General features: G+C 38.9%; 1 protein-coding gene across 3 annotated transcripts in view; it reads left to right on the forward strand.

Moving 5' to 3' along the window:
- The window catches only part of BDP1 (BDP1 general transcription factor IIIB subunit), a 92,502-nt gene that overhangs the window by 32,519 nt on the left and 38,546 nt on the right, over nucleotides 1–21,437 (forward strand). For 2 of the 3 annotated variants that reach the window (XR_012645761.1, XM_074995411.1), the window contains exons 17-30: nucleotides 1,102–1,187; nucleotides 2,280–2,511; nucleotides 3,015–3,211; nucleotides 4,063–4,267; nucleotides 4,931–5,124; nucleotides 6,509–6,728; nucleotides 8,234–8,370; nucleotides 11,376–11,604; nucleotides 12,156–12,361; nucleotides 13,943–14,162; nucleotides 16,357–16,574; nucleotides 17,232–17,622; nucleotides 20,157–20,282; nucleotides 20,610–20,646. Coding sequence is in view for 2 of the 3 variants with exons in the window: in XM_074995411.1 (XP_074851512.1) it covers nucleotides 1,102–1,187; nucleotides 2,280–2,511; nucleotides 3,015–3,211; nucleotides 4,063–4,267; nucleotides 4,931–5,124; nucleotides 6,509–6,728; nucleotides 8,234–8,370; nucleotides 11,376–11,604; nucleotides 12,156–12,361; nucleotides 13,943–14,162; nucleotides 16,357–16,574; nucleotides 17,232–17,622; nucleotides 20,157–20,282; nucleotides 20,610–20,646 (2,698 nt within the window). In the remaining variant the exon portion in view is untranslated. The remainder of the gene's footprint in view (nucleotides 1–1,101; nucleotides 1,188–2,279; nucleotides 2,512–3,014; nucleotides 3,212–4,062; nucleotides 4,268–4,930; nucleotides 5,125–6,508; nucleotides 6,729–8,233; nucleotides 8,371–11,375; nucleotides 11,605–12,155; nucleotides 12,362–13,942; nucleotides 14,163–16,356; nucleotides 16,575–17,231; nucleotides 17,623–20,156; nucleotides 20,283–20,609; nucleotides 20,647–21,437) is intronic. The other variant, XM_074995412.1, reaches the window with a different exon arrangement.

Below are 21,437 nucleotides of genomic sequence, written 5' to 3' on the forward strand. Positions count from 1 at the left end.
TTAGTTGAACAAATCTGGAAATGATGATAAATATTTGTATTTTGTCAAGTGGCTAGAAAAATAAGCCTCTGTACCTAATCATGCTGTTTGTCCTCTTGTTGCTGAATGTAACTGGAAGTCTTAAGTCCGAAGAGCATACCATCTGAAAGGAAGATGTTGGCCTGGAGGACATAGTTCCCATTAGATTTTACAGTACAGTAGTCTCAGGATGCCTTCATAACGGTCACAGAAGCCATCGCTAAGGTCCTGTTCGTGCAGACATATTCTTAGGCTGTGTCCACACTAGCAAGTCCTTTCAGAAAATCAGGCCCTCTTTTGGAAGAAGTGGAGCAGCCACACACAAAATGTGCTCTTTCGAATTCCTTTTGAAGAACGCAGCACTTCTTCTGGAGGCCCTCTTTCTCTCCCAAATGAAGAAGAGCGCCTTTTTGTGAAAGATTCTTTCAGGAAAAAAAAGTGTAGGCTCTCCAGTGGCCCTTTGTTCAAAAGAGTGGTCTTCATGGTGCTGCGTTTTTGATCCCTGGCCGTCTTTTGAAAGAGCTGGGGGTGTGCAGACTCTCTTTTGAAAGAGCAGATTGCTCTTTTGATTCTCTTTTTTGTGTGTGAATGCACTTTTTCAAAAGAAGATCTTCTGGAAGAGATCTTCCTGCAGATCATCTTTTGAAGGATCTCTGTAGGCTAAACGCAGCCTAACTGATAGATCTGGTACAGATTAAACCTTTCTAATCCGGCAACATCCATAATCCGGCATGATTTTAGCCAGATGACCACTTATCATGGGTATGGCCAAGTTTCCTGTGGTCCCATCAAGATTGTTTACAGCCACCAGTCCTGACTCTTAGGGTTCTCTACTGTTATTTAGCTGTAATTTACCTATAACTGTCTAAGTGTCCAGTAAGCAGTGGAAATGTTGATAGTGTTGCTAAACAATATTAACCTCTGTGATCTGGCAAACTCCCTCATTCAGTGCTGATCAGGTCTCAAGGGTGCTGGACTCAAGAGGGTCAATCTGTAATTCTAACAAGTCTGTTGGGTTTTTAAATATATTTTTTATAACTATGAAAAAGTTTCAAGCTTTCATTTAAATTTTGTACTCTTCAGCAGAGTGCTGATCAGGATAACACAGCTGACCTTCCTGGTGAGGAAAATACAGAAAAAGGTGGGAAAGTCTCAGAGACTGAATCTCAGTAAGTACATGCAGAGCAGGGAGAAGTATCCTGCTACTTTCAGTTCTTTTTGTGTCTTCTCCTTTCTGACACTGTTGCACAGAATGGTGACTTTAAAAGCTTTTGCTCTTAAGATATATTTTTGGCAGTCTTTTCTGACTCGCATTTTAGTAAGGAGAGTGGATAGTGTCAGTGCTGATAAGGCTAAATATCTTTTACTGTTGGCAGGGCAGAGGTGAGATAAATGTCAAACAGTTAAAAGTAAAGCTAGTCCCTTCAAACAAAGCAAAAATAAATTGAATTGCTAACAATCATGGACTTTGTACTTTTATATGAGAGAAAATAACAAGATTTCACATTTCCAAGTGTTAGAAAACCCACACTAAAAAGTAACATTGCCTGAGAGCTCCTCATGTTTCAAGACACAGCTAACTGCCAACTGCTTAGGACTGGGAATAAATTTTCCCATAGGGTGAGACGATTACTCTCTTTTTATAGCTCCCTCTGCTTTTCTTCAGACAGAATCATGATGGATGTAATGTGCTTACTTTGTGGTGGTGTATGTTGTCGGAAGGGTATAAAGTGGTGGAAAATGGGAAGAATCCTTAAGACTCAGTGGTGACTTGAAGAGAAGGGAAGATGAATAAATTGTAGGAACAAGAAATATTCAAACCTTTGGTCAGAGAAGAGAAAAATCTATGTGGGGCATATACTGATAATCCATTGTACACTTCAGTTGATTTTTAAAGCTTTGTTCTCTAAATCTACATATCACCCTTTTTTACACTAATGTAATCATGTGTTTGGAGTAAAGATGAGAAAAGCCTTATTGCTGGCTAAAATATGTAACTGTCTCAAAATGGCAGGGTGGAGGATGGATATTCATGCATGCTATAAACATATTGAACATCTCAAGCTTAAAATCTAGTACCTTCAAATGTCATCATTTTACTCTAGAATATATAGTTCTAACTTTCATAAAGTTTGCAATAAATCATGTGGCTGCATGCCCATAGGTGTTAATAAGTTGAAGAAAAATTTGCTATTTGATTTGAAGAACCCTTCAGCTTCAGAAATCTGTGACATTGTTATTCTGAATGTGTACCCTTCCAGGTCTAGTGAAACATGCTGCTCACAGGAAGGTGGCAGACAGAGTGTACTTAAACCAGCACCACTAATGAGGGGTCGAATGCAGAGGCCAAAACCAAACGTAGGAAGGGCAGTTGGAAGGCGAGAAGTACGACCAACAAAAAATGATGTAGAAGATGAGAAAAATGAATTCAGAGAAGCAGTGAAGCGTTTGACACCTTGTGAAGACAAAAGTGGTGCACTCCTTACTGCAGGTGTAAGTTTCATAGGTACATTGTATTGTTGTCTGGGCTAAGTGTTGGTCTCACTGCAGCTATGGTCAAAGTGCAATTCATGGAATTCCTGTGTAGCTTATAACCACATTGTATTTTAAAGGTGACCTGAAACTTATGATCTGAATTCATGCACTTGAAGTAAATTACATCCCAAAAATCTAAAGTGCTACAAGTTGCATTCCTTACCTTGTCTGTGATAACAGCTATACAATGAGAAATGCACAATTCAAACTTATATCAAATCAGACACACAAGACAATTTGTAATATTTAAATCCAAATAAATGTTAAGGAGTTGGAATCTTAAACAGTTTTGTTTTACAAATACCTAGTGTTTGTACTTCGTGTGTCTGAGAGGGGAGGCTTGTTTGAATGTATATTAAATGGCAAGCTGTTTTTGAAAAATTTACTTTTCAATACTTTGCTTCCTACAGAAAAGAGCTCTTTCAAAACTCTTCATTGAATGAAATTGTTGTTTCTTTTAGGATGCAGCTTGTAATGAAAATATCCTGCTGTGTTCTGATCTATCAAATAAAGAAACCACTGCAAGACCTGATCAGGCGGTCTTAATGGATATAGACCGGTGTTCCCAAAACAAAACCTTGGCATCTGAGAGATGTGAACAAGAAAAAGAGTCATCATCTGTGGATGATTTGGAAGGTGTTTCAGATGTTGGTATAAAGTAAGTTTAAGTGGAGGGAAAGGAAAAATTCAGAAGCATTGGATATCTCCACATAGCTAATACATTAATCTTCAAATTCAGAACTTAGGTTTAGCATCATCAAAATAAAAAAATAAATTGATTTGTAACTGAGCATATCTAATAGACCATTTTACTGTTGGATTTTTAAAGTAAACCTGAAATTAGTAGGATTTCAGACAAGATGGATAACTAGTTCCCCTTTTTTACATTTTATTTCTTTTTACAGCCTAAAAATTCCTCAAATAGCCCTATTTAAATATATAAATGCTATAAAAATGAATTTGGAGTGAGAGTCCAATTTTCAGACTTAAACATTTTTATCGGCTGCTTGCTTGTGTAGACTTTAAGACAGTTCTTACATATGAATACTTAGGTGCTCATTTAAAATTTAAATACTGAATTTGTACTTGGTTTAAAATTAAGGTGCCACATTTTAAAAGTTGTGTTTAGATCTTACATGAGGTTTTTGATTCTTAAACTTCAGACACTTAAACTTTTGGTGATTGACACAGTTCTCATAAAACAAGACATTTTTTATAGTTATCCAGAAGCTGCTGCTTTTTACAAAGGCATCTCTTTGCTTGACTGTCCATTATTTCATAGCTTAGAGGTGTGCTTACTTTCTTATATTCCTATTAACCCTTTTTTTCCCCAACAGTGTAAGTAATTGCAAGCTACGGATTGTATGCTTAGCTACTATGTCAAGGAACAGCTGTGTTATAGAAGGTCATGTGTTAATTTCAGTAGCACTGAGTCCTCTAACATATAGAACGTAGGCTGTATGGTTGTCACCCATATTGCTGTTTTACATATTTTCTTTGCTCTAACAGAGGTTCCAGTTCTCAAGATGAAAACATCATTGTTCAAACAGTGCACCTATCTAAGAATCAGTTCCAGAAGCCAATGCCAAGTTTAGGAGAGGAAGTTGGAGGAGAGGAAGTGCCAGAAGTGGATAAAGATATATCAGAAAACAACACTGAAAAAGACAACAGTTTGAAGTGTGACAGTAAATGCAGAATGCTTGCTAACCTAGATGTGAGTCTGAATATTTTTAATTAATTAGATCTGAGTCTTTGGGGGTGTCTTGGAAAAACTGCAGTTATTCACATTATTGTGGGTGCAACTGAGGAAAAACACTGGCAGAATTTTTACGTATGACTTTTTATCGTTGTTGAACCAGGAAACCTGTAAAAGCTTTAAAAATTTCAATTTAGTGTTGTATGAAAATATATCATAAAGAACAAGCCTACCATGGTAGAATACTAGCTTGTACAGTCAGTAATTTTCCATCATTAGTACTCCATGTGATTGTCTTCATTCTGCCCTTCTCAGAACTCCACTCTGCTCAGAAACAAAAGTGGTGTCATAAAATATCAAAGAAGCAGTCTACAGTAATTTCCAGTTCCATTTTGAAGCAGACATGGGTATTTCCACAGAAATGCAGGACACTAATATGAAGCTGTTGAGTTGAGCCCCAGGCCATTTTTGCTGATGCACATTTTAAATGTTTGTATGTCTCAATATTGGGAGAAAATTAGGGTTCTTCACTTGCAGGTACTGGACAATCAGGTAGAAATTTAGAAAATGTTTAATAGTGGTCGTAATGAAATATTTTCTTAAATTATATTTTTAGTTATGCAGCATAATACATTGAGGGTTTTTTTAGTAAGATGTTTACACTGTTAATATATATTCTAGAAACCAGCCAAATGTGAAGTCCTGCCATCCTTGCAGTTGTTAGAAAAAGAAAACCCTGCAGACTCTCAAGAAATACTTGGAACAACAATAAGCCTTCCATCCCCTAAGAAACTTTCAAGATCTGAGAGTGGTGAACAGAATGAGTCTCCTCCACCAGCAGACAACCAGGAAAAGACTTCAGCTGCTGCTGTCCAGTAAAGGCTTTGTTTTATTTCCTGAAAATGATGACGGGGGAATTAGAAAACAAAATCAGTTTCCAGGCTTTCATCTGGCTGAGGAAATTAGCTAGAAATACTTCTTTGCATCTAAATTTTATTTATCTTTATGTAGCAAATGCTGATTTGTCTACTAATAAAATTATTTCCTAAATTTAAAATAGCACATATTAACTTTGGGTAGGGGGAAGTGCTGTTTTCAATGGAATCACTTATCTCAGCAATTTCATGAAAATAGGATGTACAGTAGAACCCCAGAGTTATGAACACCAGAAGTACAAATCTGTCAACCACATGCTTCTTTTGGAACCGAGAAGACATGATCAGGCAGCAGAGGCAAATAGAGTATGGTACTGCATTTAACTGTGAGCTACTAAAATATGAAAGGAAAGTTTAAGTAGGAGGAAGTTTGGCAAAGTAAGGAAACAATTTTTATGCTTTTTTTAAGTGTTTGCTTCATTTAAATTAAAATGGTTAAAAACATCATTTTTTCTGTATAATAAAATTTCAAAGCCATAGTAAATTTAATGTTTGGTTGCCAACTTTTACTCTTTCGTTCAGACTTAACAATACCCTCCATTCCTAAAATGTATTCTGAGATTCTACTGTATGGCCGTGTCTACACTAGCCCCAAACTTCGAAATGGCGATGCAAATGGCCATTTCGAAGTTTACGAATGAAGCGCTGAAATACATATTCAGCGCTTCATTAGCATGCGGGCGGCCGTGGCACTTCGAAATTGACGTGGCTCGCTGCTGCGCTGCTTGTCCCGACGGGGGTCCTTTTTGAAAGGACCCCGCCTACTTCGAAGTCCCCTTATTCCTATGAGCAGATGGGAATAAGGGGACTTCGAAATAGGCGGGGTCCTTTTGAAAAGGAGTCCCGTTGGGACGAGCCGCGCGGCGGCAAGCTGCGTCAATTTCGAAGTGCCGCTGCCCGCATCCTAATGAAGCGCTGAATATGTATTTCAGCGCTTCGTTAGTAAACTTTGAAATGGCCATTTCGAAGTTTGGGGCCAGTGTGGACATAGCCTATGTAAGCTATAATACAAGCTCACTAATTTGCTTTTACATCTGGGAGACCCATGGGAAATTACTGGAAACAGTGATAATGCCTCAGGCACCATAATCCTGTAACGGATGCAGTGGGGTAATGAGGCCTTCTGCAAAATTTCTGCTGAAGTGAGGGAAAACTGCAATTTTTTGTTCAAATTACCACCTAGTATGGTATTTATTTCAGGTTTAACATCTGTGCTGGAAGGAGAAAAACAGAACTGAAAGATTTAAATGTAACTGGGCTATGGATACTATTATTGTGTCTCAGCATTACAGAGGACGTCAAATACCATATTGCTTTTTTTCAGGCTTCATAACATACTCATCTCTCAAGGAGAAAGTAAATCAACCTCTGTTCAGCCAGCGCAACTCGTGAGGAACCGATTCCAGAAGCCCAAACCAAACATAGGAAGGGCAGTTGGAAGAAAAGAAACACAAGCAACAGGAAAGGATGACGCTGGAAAAAAGCCTGAATCTGATGGCTCAGTTTTGCCAAAAGATGAATCTGCTGGCACCCCCACCACTGTAGTGAGTTGAAGTAAATATGAAACAAAATGCCTTGAAGTGTTTTAACTTCTTAAAGTGAAGTATAATGCAGCAGTTAAGTAGCAAAGCTGGAGGGTATAATATGGTAAAACCTTAACAGCTCGAGATATTGCAATAATGAAGTCTTTACAATCTGTTTAGTCAAGAAAAAACCTTGTTGTGCAAAACAAAGGTTATGGTTTTGGTTGCATTGCGATAAAAGAAAGATTATGCACAGTCATGTAACTCCTTGCTGGGCTCCTAGCAAATGCTGAAAAATAACCTTATTGGCTCATCCTTCCTGATATTAAAGAAAGTTCATATTGGGGAAACTAAATGAGAGGGTCAGAGAGGCAAGGAAGGAACAGCAAGAAACTTAATTCTTACATACAAAGCCTTCATTGTATTTTTTATGCTCTTTGTGGTGCAGCACTACTTCCTTAGAAGTGAGGCTGTGCCTGCTGACTTTACCGTGAGTGACCTTAGGCATGTCGCCTAGGCTAGGTCTATACTAGGGAAATAGGTCAATTTCAGATTGGCAATTCTAGCTATGGCATTTGCATAGCCAGAGTCAACATAGCAGAATTGACTAACTTCCATAGTGTAGTCCTAGCCTCTTGAGGTTCACGTTGATGTACTTTAGTCAGCATGATAGCATGGGGTTACAGGGTCAACAGCCAGGCACAGAGAGGTTGATTTTGTCATGCCTTTACCAGACACACAAAATGGAACTCCGGAAGATCGATGACAGTGCTTCGATCTTCCGGTAAGTATAGACAAGCCCTTAGCACCTTCCCACCTCCGTTTTTAATCATCTGTGAAGTAAAAGTTATTTAGCTGCATTTTATTCACTGATTTTTATATTTTGTAACTTGCAATGAAATCTTCTGAAAGGCCCCCCACTTCCCTCCTGTCGACCGTTCCCCCCATGTACAGTAAATAGTTTCATGCGTTGTTCTGTTTTGTTTTGCAAAAATAGTTGATTCCCCCAATACTGAAGTTTATTGTTCCCACCCAAACCCCGTGTCCCTGGTGCTTGGTGGGAGAGTGGTGGTAGTGGTGGAGAGCATGAGGGATAAGGGAATGGGGGGGCCCTGGGGTGCATTGTGTGGCTGGGAGGGTGAGGGCAGGCTCTGGGCGAAGGCCTGGCTCAAGGCCTCCCAGACTCTGACCCCACCCCTCTGTGCCTTGTGGCACAAGACAGTGGGAGCCTTTCATAGCCGATCCCCAGGTCTGCGGTCCAGCCCTGGATGAAGGACACCTTCCAGCCCCCGACAAGGTTGTGGAGGGCACAGCAGGCAGCGATGACTGCGAGGATGTTTGGGAGGCTGACATAAGATTGTTCTTCTGGCTGCCCATTAATGGAATTACATGCTGTAATAGAGTTCATGGTGATACTTACAGAGAGCCTTCATTTGTGTGATTTTTATAGAATGCCACCCTGTTTTAAAACATGGGATATTTATTGGTTGTTTGCAGTAAATGACCAGTATTGATATATTTTTCAGCTCAAGTTAAATGGTGAAAATGAAGCTGCACCTTCTGAAGCTTCAGGAGACAAGTTGTTGGGCTGTGAGAAATGTACAGCAGAAGGTGAATCTTCAGTGCCCGATATTTACCAAAATGTGTCACATGTGCAAAGCAGGTGAGCTGAGTTTTAGGAAACAAAATTGACTGCTTTCCATGCAAACATTTACTTCCTGTGCAAATGAAGTATGTGTGAACCTTTTCTTCCCCTTGTTTTCTGGTTCTCTCTGGTACATTATTTCAGTGCTAGCATGTAACATTTTCACTCTGTACCTTTCCTTAGTTGAGCCTGGGTGCTTGATATTGTTTCTCTGTGTGGCTGTGTTGCGTTCAAGTAGGACAGACAGGAAACAGGATCGAGGTTCACAAGTGAAAAGAAAGCACCCGACACCAAGGCTAGTTGGAAAACATTTATTTGAGGCAGTCAGCATTCGGCACCCCAAAGTAAACTTCCCAACACCATATGGCAAGAAGCATTGATCTTGCATCCCTTCAGCAGTCGGGGACCCCAGAATGACTGCAGACGGCCCCAAGGAAGTTGCATGGCACCAACACCTATCCAACAGAAAAGTCCAATTTGCTGCTTAGCAGTGTGGTTTTTTTATAGGTTCTCGAACTTGCTGAGTCATGATTATATAACTGTTCATTCAGTTAGTACCCTGGATTTCTCCTTACTGTTCACATGCTGCTTAAGTTACATATCAGGCATTGCTCCCATGCACAGGGCACTAGGCTGCTTTTCCTGGGTCACAACGTCGTAAGGGGACTCTGCCTCCATTCCTAGATCTACACGTACAACATTCTTCAGTTTTGGTCCCTTACAGGCTGCCTTGAAAATGTTTTGAGTTCAAAGTTCTTTCCTACCAAATTTTGTCTTCCTAGGGGTAGTATTTTTTCCCACATAAATATCTAATTCATTAATAGTTTCATGCTTTTTCGGAAGAGGTATCCCGTATTGTTAATGGCAAAGTCCTTATTTGTTTCCTTTGATCCAACATATTCTTATGTTACTAGTCTAGGTGAGTGCAAGTGCAAACTTGTGGATTTGATTATGGATTAGCCTGTTGCTATTAGTGTTTCTGGCTGCAGAAAACCTTAAATTTCTGATTACATAAATAACTAAAATATTTACTTTCCAACAATATTAGGGTTGTTACAGAAAAACAATACCTCTGAATACTTGCTTTAAACAGAGCTTTTTTCAAAAGACAGGAAATTCTACAAACTTCTAACTTTGCAAACACTAGTTCTTTGAAACAGCTTCTTAGACGCTACCTCATTCACAGGAGGGCCCACACTTGCAAGGCAACACATTCTATTGTTGGAACCAGGGAACAATTCACATAGTTGTTCCTCTGGGGGTTTTCCAAGGAAGTCATGTTTTTCCAGCAAGTAGATGCACTTAGCTTGACACATGCATCTTGATTTGAGGAGGAATTGAGGGAGAAAGAGGAACAGTAGTGATGGTGGGATTCTAGGCCTGGCCTACACTAGGGAGCAAAGTTGATCCCAGATACTCAATTCTAGCTATGTCATTAGTGTAGCTAGAATCAACATATCAGTATCAACTTCGTTCTCTGGTGTTGCTTGGAACTCTTCAGGCTCGTGCCGACATCCCTTACTCCACACAATAGCGTGGAGTACCAGGATTGACATCTGAGCCCAGAAAGATTAATTTTTGCCGCATGTTCACACGTAGCAAAATCAAACTCCAGAGGATCAATTGTGGTGCATCGAACGCTGGGTAAGTATGGACATACCCCTAGAGACTCACCATCTTCAAAAATCTTCCTTGTGCCCTTAATTTTTACTCCTTTACTGTCTCTCGTGGGTTTTTTTATAAGAAATTCAATAAAATTGAAAACCTAACCTGAGTACCATTGGAACCGGAGTAGCTATAATGAAATACCTGCACATTCCATACATATTATTGATGAACTTGTATGTTAAAAATGAAATAACATGGTGTTAATTAATCTGAAGTATTTGAGGTTTTTAAACCCTGCTGCATTACAAGCAAAGGTATTGGACTAACCAAATACATTTTGGAGCGCTTAATTTGTTGTGGTGCTTTTTGAGTAGTTGCACAGTTTCAAAAACTCTAAGTTTTTACTGGCAGTATTGCAACTTCTTTCATCCTGGGGGCCATAAATGATTTCGTTACATCTTATTTTTAAATTAAGAAGCTTAAGACATTTCAATGTCAGTTTATATTTACAATTGCAACTTACTGCTGTTAGTAGACATTATGAATTATCATAAAGTATTGTTAGGTTCACATTTTCTGATGAAGTTACAATGCCTTCCCACCTATAATTCTTCGGGGAAATAACAAAAAACAAAAAAAAAATAGTTTTCATATACTGTTGCTTTTTTTCAGAAGTGTTGTCAGATAAGTGTTGTCAGCATTTAAATATTAAAATTCTGGAAACTAGGTAATTACAAAGCCAGAATTTAAGTGCTTTCACACTGTTGTGTTCTGTCTTTGACTGCTTTATAATTTTGTGACTAATGCTAGCAGTGATGTATACTAACACACAGTGGAAGAAATAATAGCAAGAAAAATCTTGGTACTGGGTTTTGCTTTTATGTTACTTGTTCAGCATTACTCTCCAAATGCTGAAAATGAGAAACTGTAAATACTGAAAACATATTTTCCTTGTCATAAACCCAAATTCACATAATGAATATTGGAATATATATGAATATTCATTCCTCTGGGAGGAAGTGTTTCTTCACATAGCATACAGTCAGCCAGCGTAACTCCTTGCCAGAGGATGTTGTGAAGACCAGGACTTTATCGGGGCTCAAAAAAGAGCTAGATAAATTCATGGAGGTTATGCAGAAATCTATTAGTGGAAGTAGATAGAAATGCTGTTCCTAGCCTTTGTTTATCAGAGGCTGGAAATAGATGATGGGTGGGATTACTCAATTACTCTGGGATATCTGACAATGGCTGTTGTTGGAAAACAAGTTACTGGGCTAAATGGACCTTTGGTTTGACCCAGTATGGCTGGTCTTGTGAAAAAAATTGTAATTTTTGTTTGTTTGATTGAAAAAAATCTGCTAATAAGTGGAGTAGCATATTTAATTAACTGTGTCTGACAACTTCTGTTTTTAAAGCATTGGCACTGAAAAATCCAATTCCCAAGAAGTTAAACCATGTGCTATCAAACCAGCACCATTAGTGAGGAGTAGGTTCCAGAGAGCTAGACCAAACCTGGGAAGGATCTATGGGAAGATAGAAGAGCCAGTGTCTGAAGAAGTCACTGCTCCAGTTGAGGAGGAGAGAGGAAAAACAAAAGAGAGTCCTATACCACACAGGGATTCTGATGTACCTCTCTCCCCAAAAGTGAGAATTTTATTGAGATCTTTTTGTTTGTTTTTATTGATTCCTGTCTTTTGTATTTATAGCCTTTATGAAGAAAGTGCTTAAGTATGCTAGTAAACCCGTATACTACAAACAAATTAAGTCATATTTGTATCCATATGTGTGACACAATTTAAAAGAAATCCTTCAGGAGCACAGTACAAATGTCTAGACGTTTATTATGGAAATAAGATTTATCCTGTTTATCCTTAAATTAAAGACATTTTGAAATTTTGGATATTTTGATGAAGCTCTGTGTTTAAATTGCGCAGAGATTTTAACAGCATTGAAGGCTATTTTTGTTGCCATTTTTTTATTCAGCGGTCTGTAATAACTGATGAAGGAGAATACTGAATGTTTAATGTTCCTAGATGCTATTTTATCTTTATTGAAGGCATAGCAACAGTTACAATTTAGCATAAAATACTTAGACTTTAGTTTCTGATTCAGATGAAACAGTGGATAGTTCATGAATTTTATTGTTTAAAAATACATTTAATGTTAATATTTTGCTGTTTTAAAATAAATTAAAGGCTGAAGCAGAGGCACGTACATCCTTTGCGGATTTGGCACAAAAAGATGGTTCAGTTTCCAGTGGGGTTACCTCACCAACACAAAGCATTCAATCAGAAAAACATGGTTCCCCTGAGAAATCTTTGAGCTGCAACAATCAGAGGGGCCAAAGGAAGATTTGTACATCTAGCGACGTTGAGAGCAGGCTTCCAAATTACTCTGAAAGGTAATGTTAACACTCCATAAATAAATGGTGTTCAAAACACTCCTGTCATTCACTTTCATATCTTTGGCTTTTAAAAATGTGTGTATTATGAAGCTATATCAGTAATATATAGTTTTGGTATGGCAGGGTGCTCACTAGGTGGCATCATTACATAGTATTCAAGTTTTTTTTTCTTGTGGGAACATATTTTTAATTTCAGAATAGAATGCCATGATCATATTGCTTTGTTCTGATTTTGCTTGTTCTTTTTCCCATTTATATGTCTCTTTGGGGGAAGCTGTGGCAAACAGCAAGGGAGTCGATTCTCTGCCTGGATATCACTAACTAGTCCGTTTTTTGAAGTAGAATTGTTTTGTGGGAACCAGGCACAGATGTTTATAGCTTTGCAAGTAGATGGTCTACATGCCATTTGTGCCCCCTTCTGATTGAGGACTGTGCATGTACGAAATAATCAAGTTGTTTTCATGCTATGTCCAGATTTCTCCTCCTATGGGAAGTTGACCTGCAAACCTTGACATCTTCTACTGTTGATATTTTAATTTTTCCAACCTCCTAAACACATTTAAGGATTTATTCCGTGGGTTTGAAGAGTCATTTTTAATCTATGTAGTTCGTAAGGTACCCAGACTGAATGACCCCTTTTTGATAGCTACTTGGCCATAGTGAAGAGAACCAAATCAGAGGTAAGGATGAATACCCGCTCCTCATTTTGTCTCTGTGGCGTTCAATCCACTACCCACATGTGACTATTAGGTTGTTTGAGTGTGGCTAGTTGGTTTGAACAATAAATATTTTTTCAGAATAATGGGGTTAGTTCACTTCAGAACTGGTCGAACACCACAATTTTATCTAATTGTTCAGATTTCTCAGCCCTGATTTGATTACCTTCTGAATTCTTGCAGTGTTATCATGGTTCTGTTTGCCATGAAATATTTGTCCACTGGCCAGAGTTGTTTGCTTTAAGTCATTAGGCAGTGCATCATGCCAAGATGAGATTTTTCTTTAGATCAGTAACACCTCTATATTCATTGGCCAGACCTGGTATTATTCTTCTCCCATTGCAAAAGCCTTCCAGTCTTCAGAACCATTAGATCTATTTTATTCAGACTCTTGGTTACCAATACCCTAGTATCAGAGAAGACTACCCCTCTTCTGTCCCAAGAGAAAAGAATGATGATACAGAACCACTTTACATCCATTAACTACTTGTTTTAATAAATAAAGCTTGACAACTTGACCTGAGCTCCATTTTTAGTGTGGTGCACCATGAGCCCATAATGTCTTGTCCTCTCCTGCACCAGTCTCCAAAATATTCAACAGAGCCCGCAGAGCTGCAAATCATACTGAAATGTTCACCATTGAAATGTTGTGGTGACAATTTCCTTTCTTATACTTTCCTTTTCCCGTGATTAGACTTCTTAAAATACTGTAGGGAGTGAATCTTTGTGGGGATGGACTTTTTTTTTCCTGGCTCATATTGTGAGTGGATGTTACATATAGGTAGGTCAGTACAGTAGATCTGCAAATGCTTTTTTTAATAGTTTCTGCATGCTAATATGTACTAACATAACCTTTTCCTAGGTCCAGTTCTGGAGAAGAAAGTAAACCAAGTGCTATAAAACCTGCACAGCTAGCAAAGGGCCATCTACAGAGGCCAAAGCCAAACGTAGTTAGAGCAACAAGAAAGAGAGAAATCCCTGGAGAGAGAGAGAACACAACTGAGGAAAAGACTGAAGCTAGAAATGCAGAAGAAGGTCTGATACCATGTGGTACAAAATCAGAAAATCTAACCTCATTACCAGTAAGTAGTGAACAACAACTCTAGATCAGTCTATTATGTCAGTGACTGAATTATTTTCTGTTGTTTTCTTCTTCTTATGACTGGTAGATTTTGGAGGATCTTCTTTCTGGATGAATGGATTCTTTAATCCCGTAACCGGTGATTAATTCATGTAAGATGATGAGCACAGTGCCTATGTAGTTTAGAAGAAATTTAAAAAATTTTAAAACAAAATGTTTCATCATATATATTTTACTGGATTATATTTTGGTTTGCCATTAATGATTTCATTTGCTTAATTATTCCATGATTTTCATTACCTGCAAATATCAATGAATGTCCTTTACATACCAAACAAAAACAAAGGAATTTGTTCATAGCACAACTGCTTAAAGTCAGTATGTATGTACATAAGGTCTTTTGTGGCTTATATATTAAATATTCGTGGACATATAATTGCAAGAGTCAGGTAGTTTGTTAAAGCTTTCCCTTAATTTGTGGAATAGCACTGAGTTGACATAGGATGCTTTACTTTATTGCTGTAGTTTGCAATATAGAACTCAGACTTTTTGTATTCCTGCTTTAGTATATGGTTCTGTCACACCATAGTTTGTGCATGTAACTGATACAATTCCAGTGTCTCTATGCCTGTACAGGTGCTCCTAGATGGGACAATTAAGGGGGCAGGGCTGTGTCCAGGGATTTAAGAGGCCAGAGAGAGATTTGCGGGAGGCAGTGAGACAGTGTCAGATTGGCTGAGGGAGCTAGGAAGCCGGAAGAGCAGAATTACGAGTGTCCTCCTCTCTGTTGGGAGGCAGTGAAAGCCTGAGCTGTAAAGGGTAAGCTGAGTGAGGAAGTTGTCTATTTGGACAATAAAACTGTGTAAAAAGAAACTCTGGGTGGGTTAGTGAGACCCGAGCAAGCTGAGGAGCAGCTCTGCTTTCTGAGAGCTTCTCTAATTATTTTGGACCCATAAATAATTCTAACCAAAGTCCCAGAGGTCATGAAGTATAATTACTGGTACATGTTTAAAAAGTGACATGTTTTTTACTGAACTGAACCATTTGATGGCTGATGAGATTGTGACTTGCTGGATTAAGTAAACATTATTCTTTCATTCTCCAATAATTTTCTGCAGTTTATGGTAAAGATTTTTCAGGGAACTTAGATGGCTAACAGGTGATGGTATAAACCCCCAGAAGCACAATTTCCAGGATTCTGGGTCAGCGGAGCTACTGAACAGAACTGCATTAATAACCAAATACTAGGGGCACTCCTATCACTTCATATAGGAAGCCCTCTGATCTGGACAAACCTCCTAGTATGTCTGAATGAGGAAAGGTTAAAAGAGAGTCACGTTTAGTCTTAAGAAGACCGAGGGGGGAAACCTGATATGTCTTCAAATATGTTAAGTGCTGTAATACAGTGGACTGTGATCATTTGTTCTCCATGTCATTGACATAGGACTAAAATAATTGAATCTACAGCCTGGGAGATTTGGGTTAGATATTAGGAGGAACTGTTTAACTGTAATGGTATTCCACGTATTAACTAGGCTTCCAAGAGAATGTCAATCATTGGAACATTTTAAGAACGGTTTAGATAAATATCTGTTAGGGATGGTGTAGATTTACTTGGTCCTGCACCTTGATGACTTCATGAGGCTCCTTCAGTTCTTCATTTTTGTGACTCTATCATTCTGCTTAATCTACGTCCTTGAAGTTGGTGTAGCATTCTCTCTTCAGTTCATAGGAAGGCAGAGAAGAAGCCATACTTCATTCTCCTAATCTTCCTGCCTTTGTTTTGAGAGAAAATACAAACAGTTTCTAGATCTAACCAGGAAGAGAGAGTGTCTCATCTTCCATATAATTGCTGTAGTTAAGCATGCGCCACCACAGGTATGACAATTAGCAGTTTGAACTTGGGTGCTAAGTGTTATGTCACTGTACAGAGAAAACAAACCACAACATAGACCAGTAGTCATTAGTTTTTTCAAGTTCTCATCTGTTTCACAGGCTGGACAGTCCGATTGTCTTTGAAAAAGTTTGCATAAGAAAGATGCAGAGGTTGCAGTTCAGGATTGTGTTCAAGAGTTTGATTAAGGCTATTTTTTTAAAGGATTTATGTAGCGATAACAGAGAACTTTTAGTACCATTAGAATAGCATTATCAAATTTAAACTAACTTTGGCAGTCCATGTGTTCATGTTCATTCAGTGCACATCTGGTAACTTGGTAGAAATTGCATCGTCCTCAGAGGAGTCACGGAAAAAAGAGTGTGCAGACAATCTGGAGGCAGTGCCCCCTAAACGGAGCAGGCAGTCCCATAAATTCCAGTCTTCAGAGAGATTGTTGGAGAGTGAAAGCCAGATAGAACAAGAGGAAGATTCTCAGCTTCTCCTTGCTCAAGAGAAGACTTCTGACCAGCCGAGAAGGTGAACTAACTAAGGATTTAATAATGAGACCAGTCCAACTAAAGTCCCATCGTTTCTCTTTTTTTTCTTTTTTTGTCTGGCCCCTCTTCTGATGTGGAGTGGATGGTGGTCTTTGGACATGTGCACACAAACTTATTCCCCACATGTATTTTCATGTCTGGAATTCTCTTCTTAAAAAGCTTACTTCTGCCACTCTTGAATCTTTCTTCTCCAAAGTCAGTGCAGAGAAAAAACTTTCTTTACTAAGCTACCTGCTAAAGCATTCAGAGGTGGTAAAATACGCATGCTCGTACACTCTCAACCCTCCAAAGCAAAAAGCAAATAATCCCCTCCTTGCTATTGCCATAATTACTAGATTCTTTCAATTTCACTGCATAGTGCAGTTTTCCAGAATTTCTGCCAAAAGTTAAAAGATCAGGAAGTTAATTTGTATCTGCAATACAATACTTAGAACATTTACAAAGGGATAGGGAATACTGACAAAGGGAGGTACTGATCTGTATTTTTCCCAATGTATGTTTTTAATTACCATGTCACAATGGTGAGTACAATCCAAATTACCATGAGTTTATTGTGACTGTAAAATTAATTCCTTTTTAAGTTTAATATTGCTACTTTACTAAACAGTGGGTCTCCTCTTTTTTTATACAAATTTAGAAGGCAGTCTAGAAGGTCATCTGAACAGACAGGCCTGCCAAAACGCATGTCTGAAACAAGAGGAGCTACTTCTTCTGCCTCTGAATGTGAGGCTGATCGCTCTGAAAAGAGAAAACCACGTCGAAAGATTAAACCAAATATCACCAAAAGTAAAGGCTTGAAAACTGCCCACAGCAAGAGATCTGGGAAGGAATATGGGAATTCAAAGATAACTTTAGTGACACTTAGGGCTTCTCAGGAGGAGGATGAAGATGATGCAGATGACTTTGAGCTGGATGATGAAGATGAGTGTTTTTCACCGGAGGAAGTAAACAAGGCTCCAGTGTTTGTTCCTGTAGGTCTTCGATCTCCAAAACCAGTTCCTGTCCAGATTGAGGAAACCATGGAGGAGGTATGATATCTGGACGTTGTTTTGTAGCAGTCTGGTGTAATGGATTGTAGTCTTTCCTTTTGCCACCTGCTTTTCTTTCTTGTGCTTTCACTTGGGTTGTAGTAACTGAATTTATTTTACAAACATGTTGTGGCTCTTGCCATTTTTTCTGTTTTGTTTAATTGACAACTGGACCAGTGGAGTGGCTTTAATATTTGTGGCACCTGTTCTTGGTTCTGGACAAGATGCACAGGCTACTCAGGAAACTTAGCCTAAGCCCAGTCCTCCAATGAGTCTTTTGTGGGAGGCTCTGGGTGAGTAGTGTTTCATTCAGTGGGGCTCTCTGTCAGCACAGATGTCCACTTTCGCAGAATACATTGTAAGCTTGAGGCTTAACACAGAATGGATGCAAGCATTTAAATTTCATGTTTGTGTCAGAATTAGAGCAACCTGTGTTCTGTTTGCTCCATCAACTAATGCATTTAACCATAAAAACACATTTGCGTTTTAATATATATTGCAATCAAATTATAAAAAGACTGTTAAGGTTGCAATGCAAACAACTCAAAATTAGAAAATGCTAGAATTAAAGTTGCCTGTGCAGTCTGAATTTAGGCACCTTGAGTAAATTCACTGTGATAGTCTTTAATTATCTGACCACATGTTATTTTTTTCTGGGCTTTTAAAACAAACAGAACACAACTTCTATCATGTGGAGCTACTGGCACGTAGGTTATGAGCTGAGCTGGAACCTTTAAAGCTACGACAGCTCTCTGCCACTTGAGCTAAGAGTAACTAGGGTTGTAGGAGAAATCAGTCATCCTTTGTGATCAACTGCTTCAAGGGGATAACACAGAAAGATGCTTTGTCTCTGGTTTTCATGGGTACTTTGTGTACTGGGCTAGAGTAGCTACCCAGCAGACCTCACAGCAATACATTTGCCTGCTGTAAGGTCCACAGCATAGACATAGTCTTAGTTTACAGTCCCAAGCCTTGTCAGCCAACATCAGACCCCAAAGTGCTCTCACTAGTGTTTCCCAGTCTCACTCTGCTTACTGACTACTGCTTGTTTGCCTTCACTTCTTTTCTTGCAGTTTCCTGTGCATTCTGCCTTTACACCACCCCATTTCACACCCCCATATCCACCTGGATACATCCCCTTGCTCACATGGTGCTATCTTCTATTGGGTCTTGTTTTAAGAGTAGTCCTGTAGTCATGGGGAAAAAAAACCAAACCAACTTCTGGCTCAGCAGTATCAGGCTGTTTGAAGAGAGACTGGGAGTGGCTAGCTCACTGCAAAAATAGCTTCATCTCCCGCATCCATATTTAATATGTTTTCAAGTTCAATACCATGCTCTGATCCAAATGGGCAGCCTGAATTGATTTGGAACAAGGACTCAAAGCTGGTTCACACTTGGAATGTGGCATTGTCTAATCAGGATTTAGTTATAGGGTGGGTCAGTTTCTGGATGTTGTGTTAAACATGAATTGAAAAATAATTGCAGTTGGAATGAAAAACTTCAAAACCTCAGAACATTTCACGAACCAGTATTCTTGTTTTCCAGACTGCTCCTTTGGTGGCTAGTAATATGTTAGTTTCTTTGCTAAACTGTGGGTCAAACATGCATATTCCATAGCTTGTTCTGTCTTTAAAGCTCTTATTTTGTGGTCTGGATTACTTGTTGAGGAGTATCATTGGCAATGGAAAATAATTTACTATGTTTGTTTTTCTATTTCAAACCTTTGATAAAGGGTATGTATAAATTTCTCAAAGGTGGGGTTTTTTGATTTTTAATCCACTGTAGCCTAGAGATGTTTACACTGCCACAGTTTCTTGTATACCAAAGACCCAGTGTTTCACTAGTTTAGAGTGCTTTCAATCCTCTGTTCCTTTGCGTGCACTTGTATGGTCCCTCATTCAGCCCCAGATGATTAACAGAGCGCCACAGCTAGGTTTTTGTTTCTACTTGTGGTGCCTGTTCACATGTGTCTTGGTGCACATAAGAGAATTTATTAGTCCCAGGGATGGAAAAGATAAAAGAGAATATTGGCCCTCACTTGTGGTCTTTTCTCAGTCCATATAAGTCCTAGCCTTCTTTGTATTCCTGCAAGGGTGTTATCTGAAATAGTCACAGAAAAATTTGAAACAAGAAAGAGACTATTGGGGGAACTGTGGCTGTTTATCCTGATGAAGAAATTGAACAGTTCCTCCCATATCACTCTCATTTGCTGAAGTAGTGATTTGACATTAAAATCGTAGCTCTTCTAGGTGATTTGAGATTTGAATTCACAGATATAGAATTTAGTGTCCATTTATACCCATATTTTCTCTGGAGGAGTGACTTGTCTGGCAAATTTACAGCTAGCATTTCAGATCTGGCATAGTTTAAATCTACACACTTTCTCAGAATCATAGATTATTTTAGGGAAATACTTAGATATTTATTTTAGATAAAAATAGTCTTGTGTATATGCATATAATGCCGTTTTCTGTTGTGTTCCTGGACATTTCAGACAGCTTTATTTTTAATAGGAGAAATTTTGATTTTGACAGCTTGAGATATCTGTGAATGTCCCAGATGTGCCCTGCCTTACTACTGCTGAATATCTGTCTCGTGATTTAGATGTGGTTGTCCAGCCTACGATTCAGAGAGATGAAAACATGAACGTCTCACAAATTGTAAGCATTGCTTTCTTAGTATTATGCTTATGGGTTATATTAGGTTCTTGCTCAGTTTTTATAATGTTAAATATCAGAGCAAATGGCAGAGAGTAATATTACAGGACGGTGCAATAATAATGGAGGGGCATGGCATGAACAGAAAATACGCATGTTTTCTTCAGATGGCTTTGTCAGTTCGGAGTTGCTGTACAGCCCCATTCAGTCACAGTTGATTGCTCACGCTGAATTTTGCAGTAGGGATTTGGCCACTGGGAACTAAGTTGAAATTGCAGATTCATTTGGTTTTGGCTATATTTGACAGATCATTTATATCTTCTCTTCAAGGAAGTGGCTACACATGAAAATCCAGAGGCTGATACAGGTAAATACATGACGCTCGTTAATCAGTGTCCTTGTGTCTTGACATGTGTACTGTGGTTTTCCAAACAAGAATTCTGAGTTTGGAAGAAATTTCATGTCTCTTTCAGACTAAGTCAACGAATCCTGAGCTGATGAGATGTTACACTTAGCTTTAGACGAGCTGCACTCACTGACAACTACTTCAGTGAGGTCCATCAGACCAAGAACTACAAGACTGTTGGCTCAGGTCCCTATTGTCACTGTCCTGTGACCCCCTCACTCCCATGCACTGATTGTCCACACCTTAGTTGTGCTAGGGGAAGAGCAGCTTTTGCAGGGGCTTGAAGTAAAGGCTGGAAGGTGCAGAAATGGGCACATCCATGGCTGTGATGTTAACCACCACCCCATCTCTTTTGCAGACTTGCCAGCCAGCACATATTATGGGTGAAAAAGGGATACATCACGGTTGAGTTGGAAATTGCTTCCTAGTCTGCTCTTGGCAGTGAAATAATATTTTCCCCCATACATAGGGCTCATTGCAAAGAGTGCCAATTAGGCCAGTGGTTTTTTAGAATTGCATTTTGAAACTTTGCTAAGAGATGGCTTTCTTTAAAGGCAAATAACATTTTCACTGAGAAGGCAAAACCTTAGTGGTTATCTATGGGCTTACTTTCATGTGATGTCTATGGAATACAGAAAGGTTGTGTTACCAAGTAGTGTGATATGAAAGAAAGAGGCACTGTCATCCTGTTGATGTGGCACAGGATTAAGCCAAACGAACTGGATCTAGACCAGAGCGGGGACAAACTACAG

This window comes from Carettochelys insculpta, chromosome 5 (genome assembly GCF_033958435.1).
Source record: "Carettochelys insculpta isolate YL-2023 chromosome 5, ASM3395843v1, whole genome shotgun sequence".
In the NCBI taxonomy this organism is placed as follows: Eukaryota; Metazoa; Chordata; order Testudines; family Carettochelyidae; genus Carettochelys; species Carettochelys insculpta.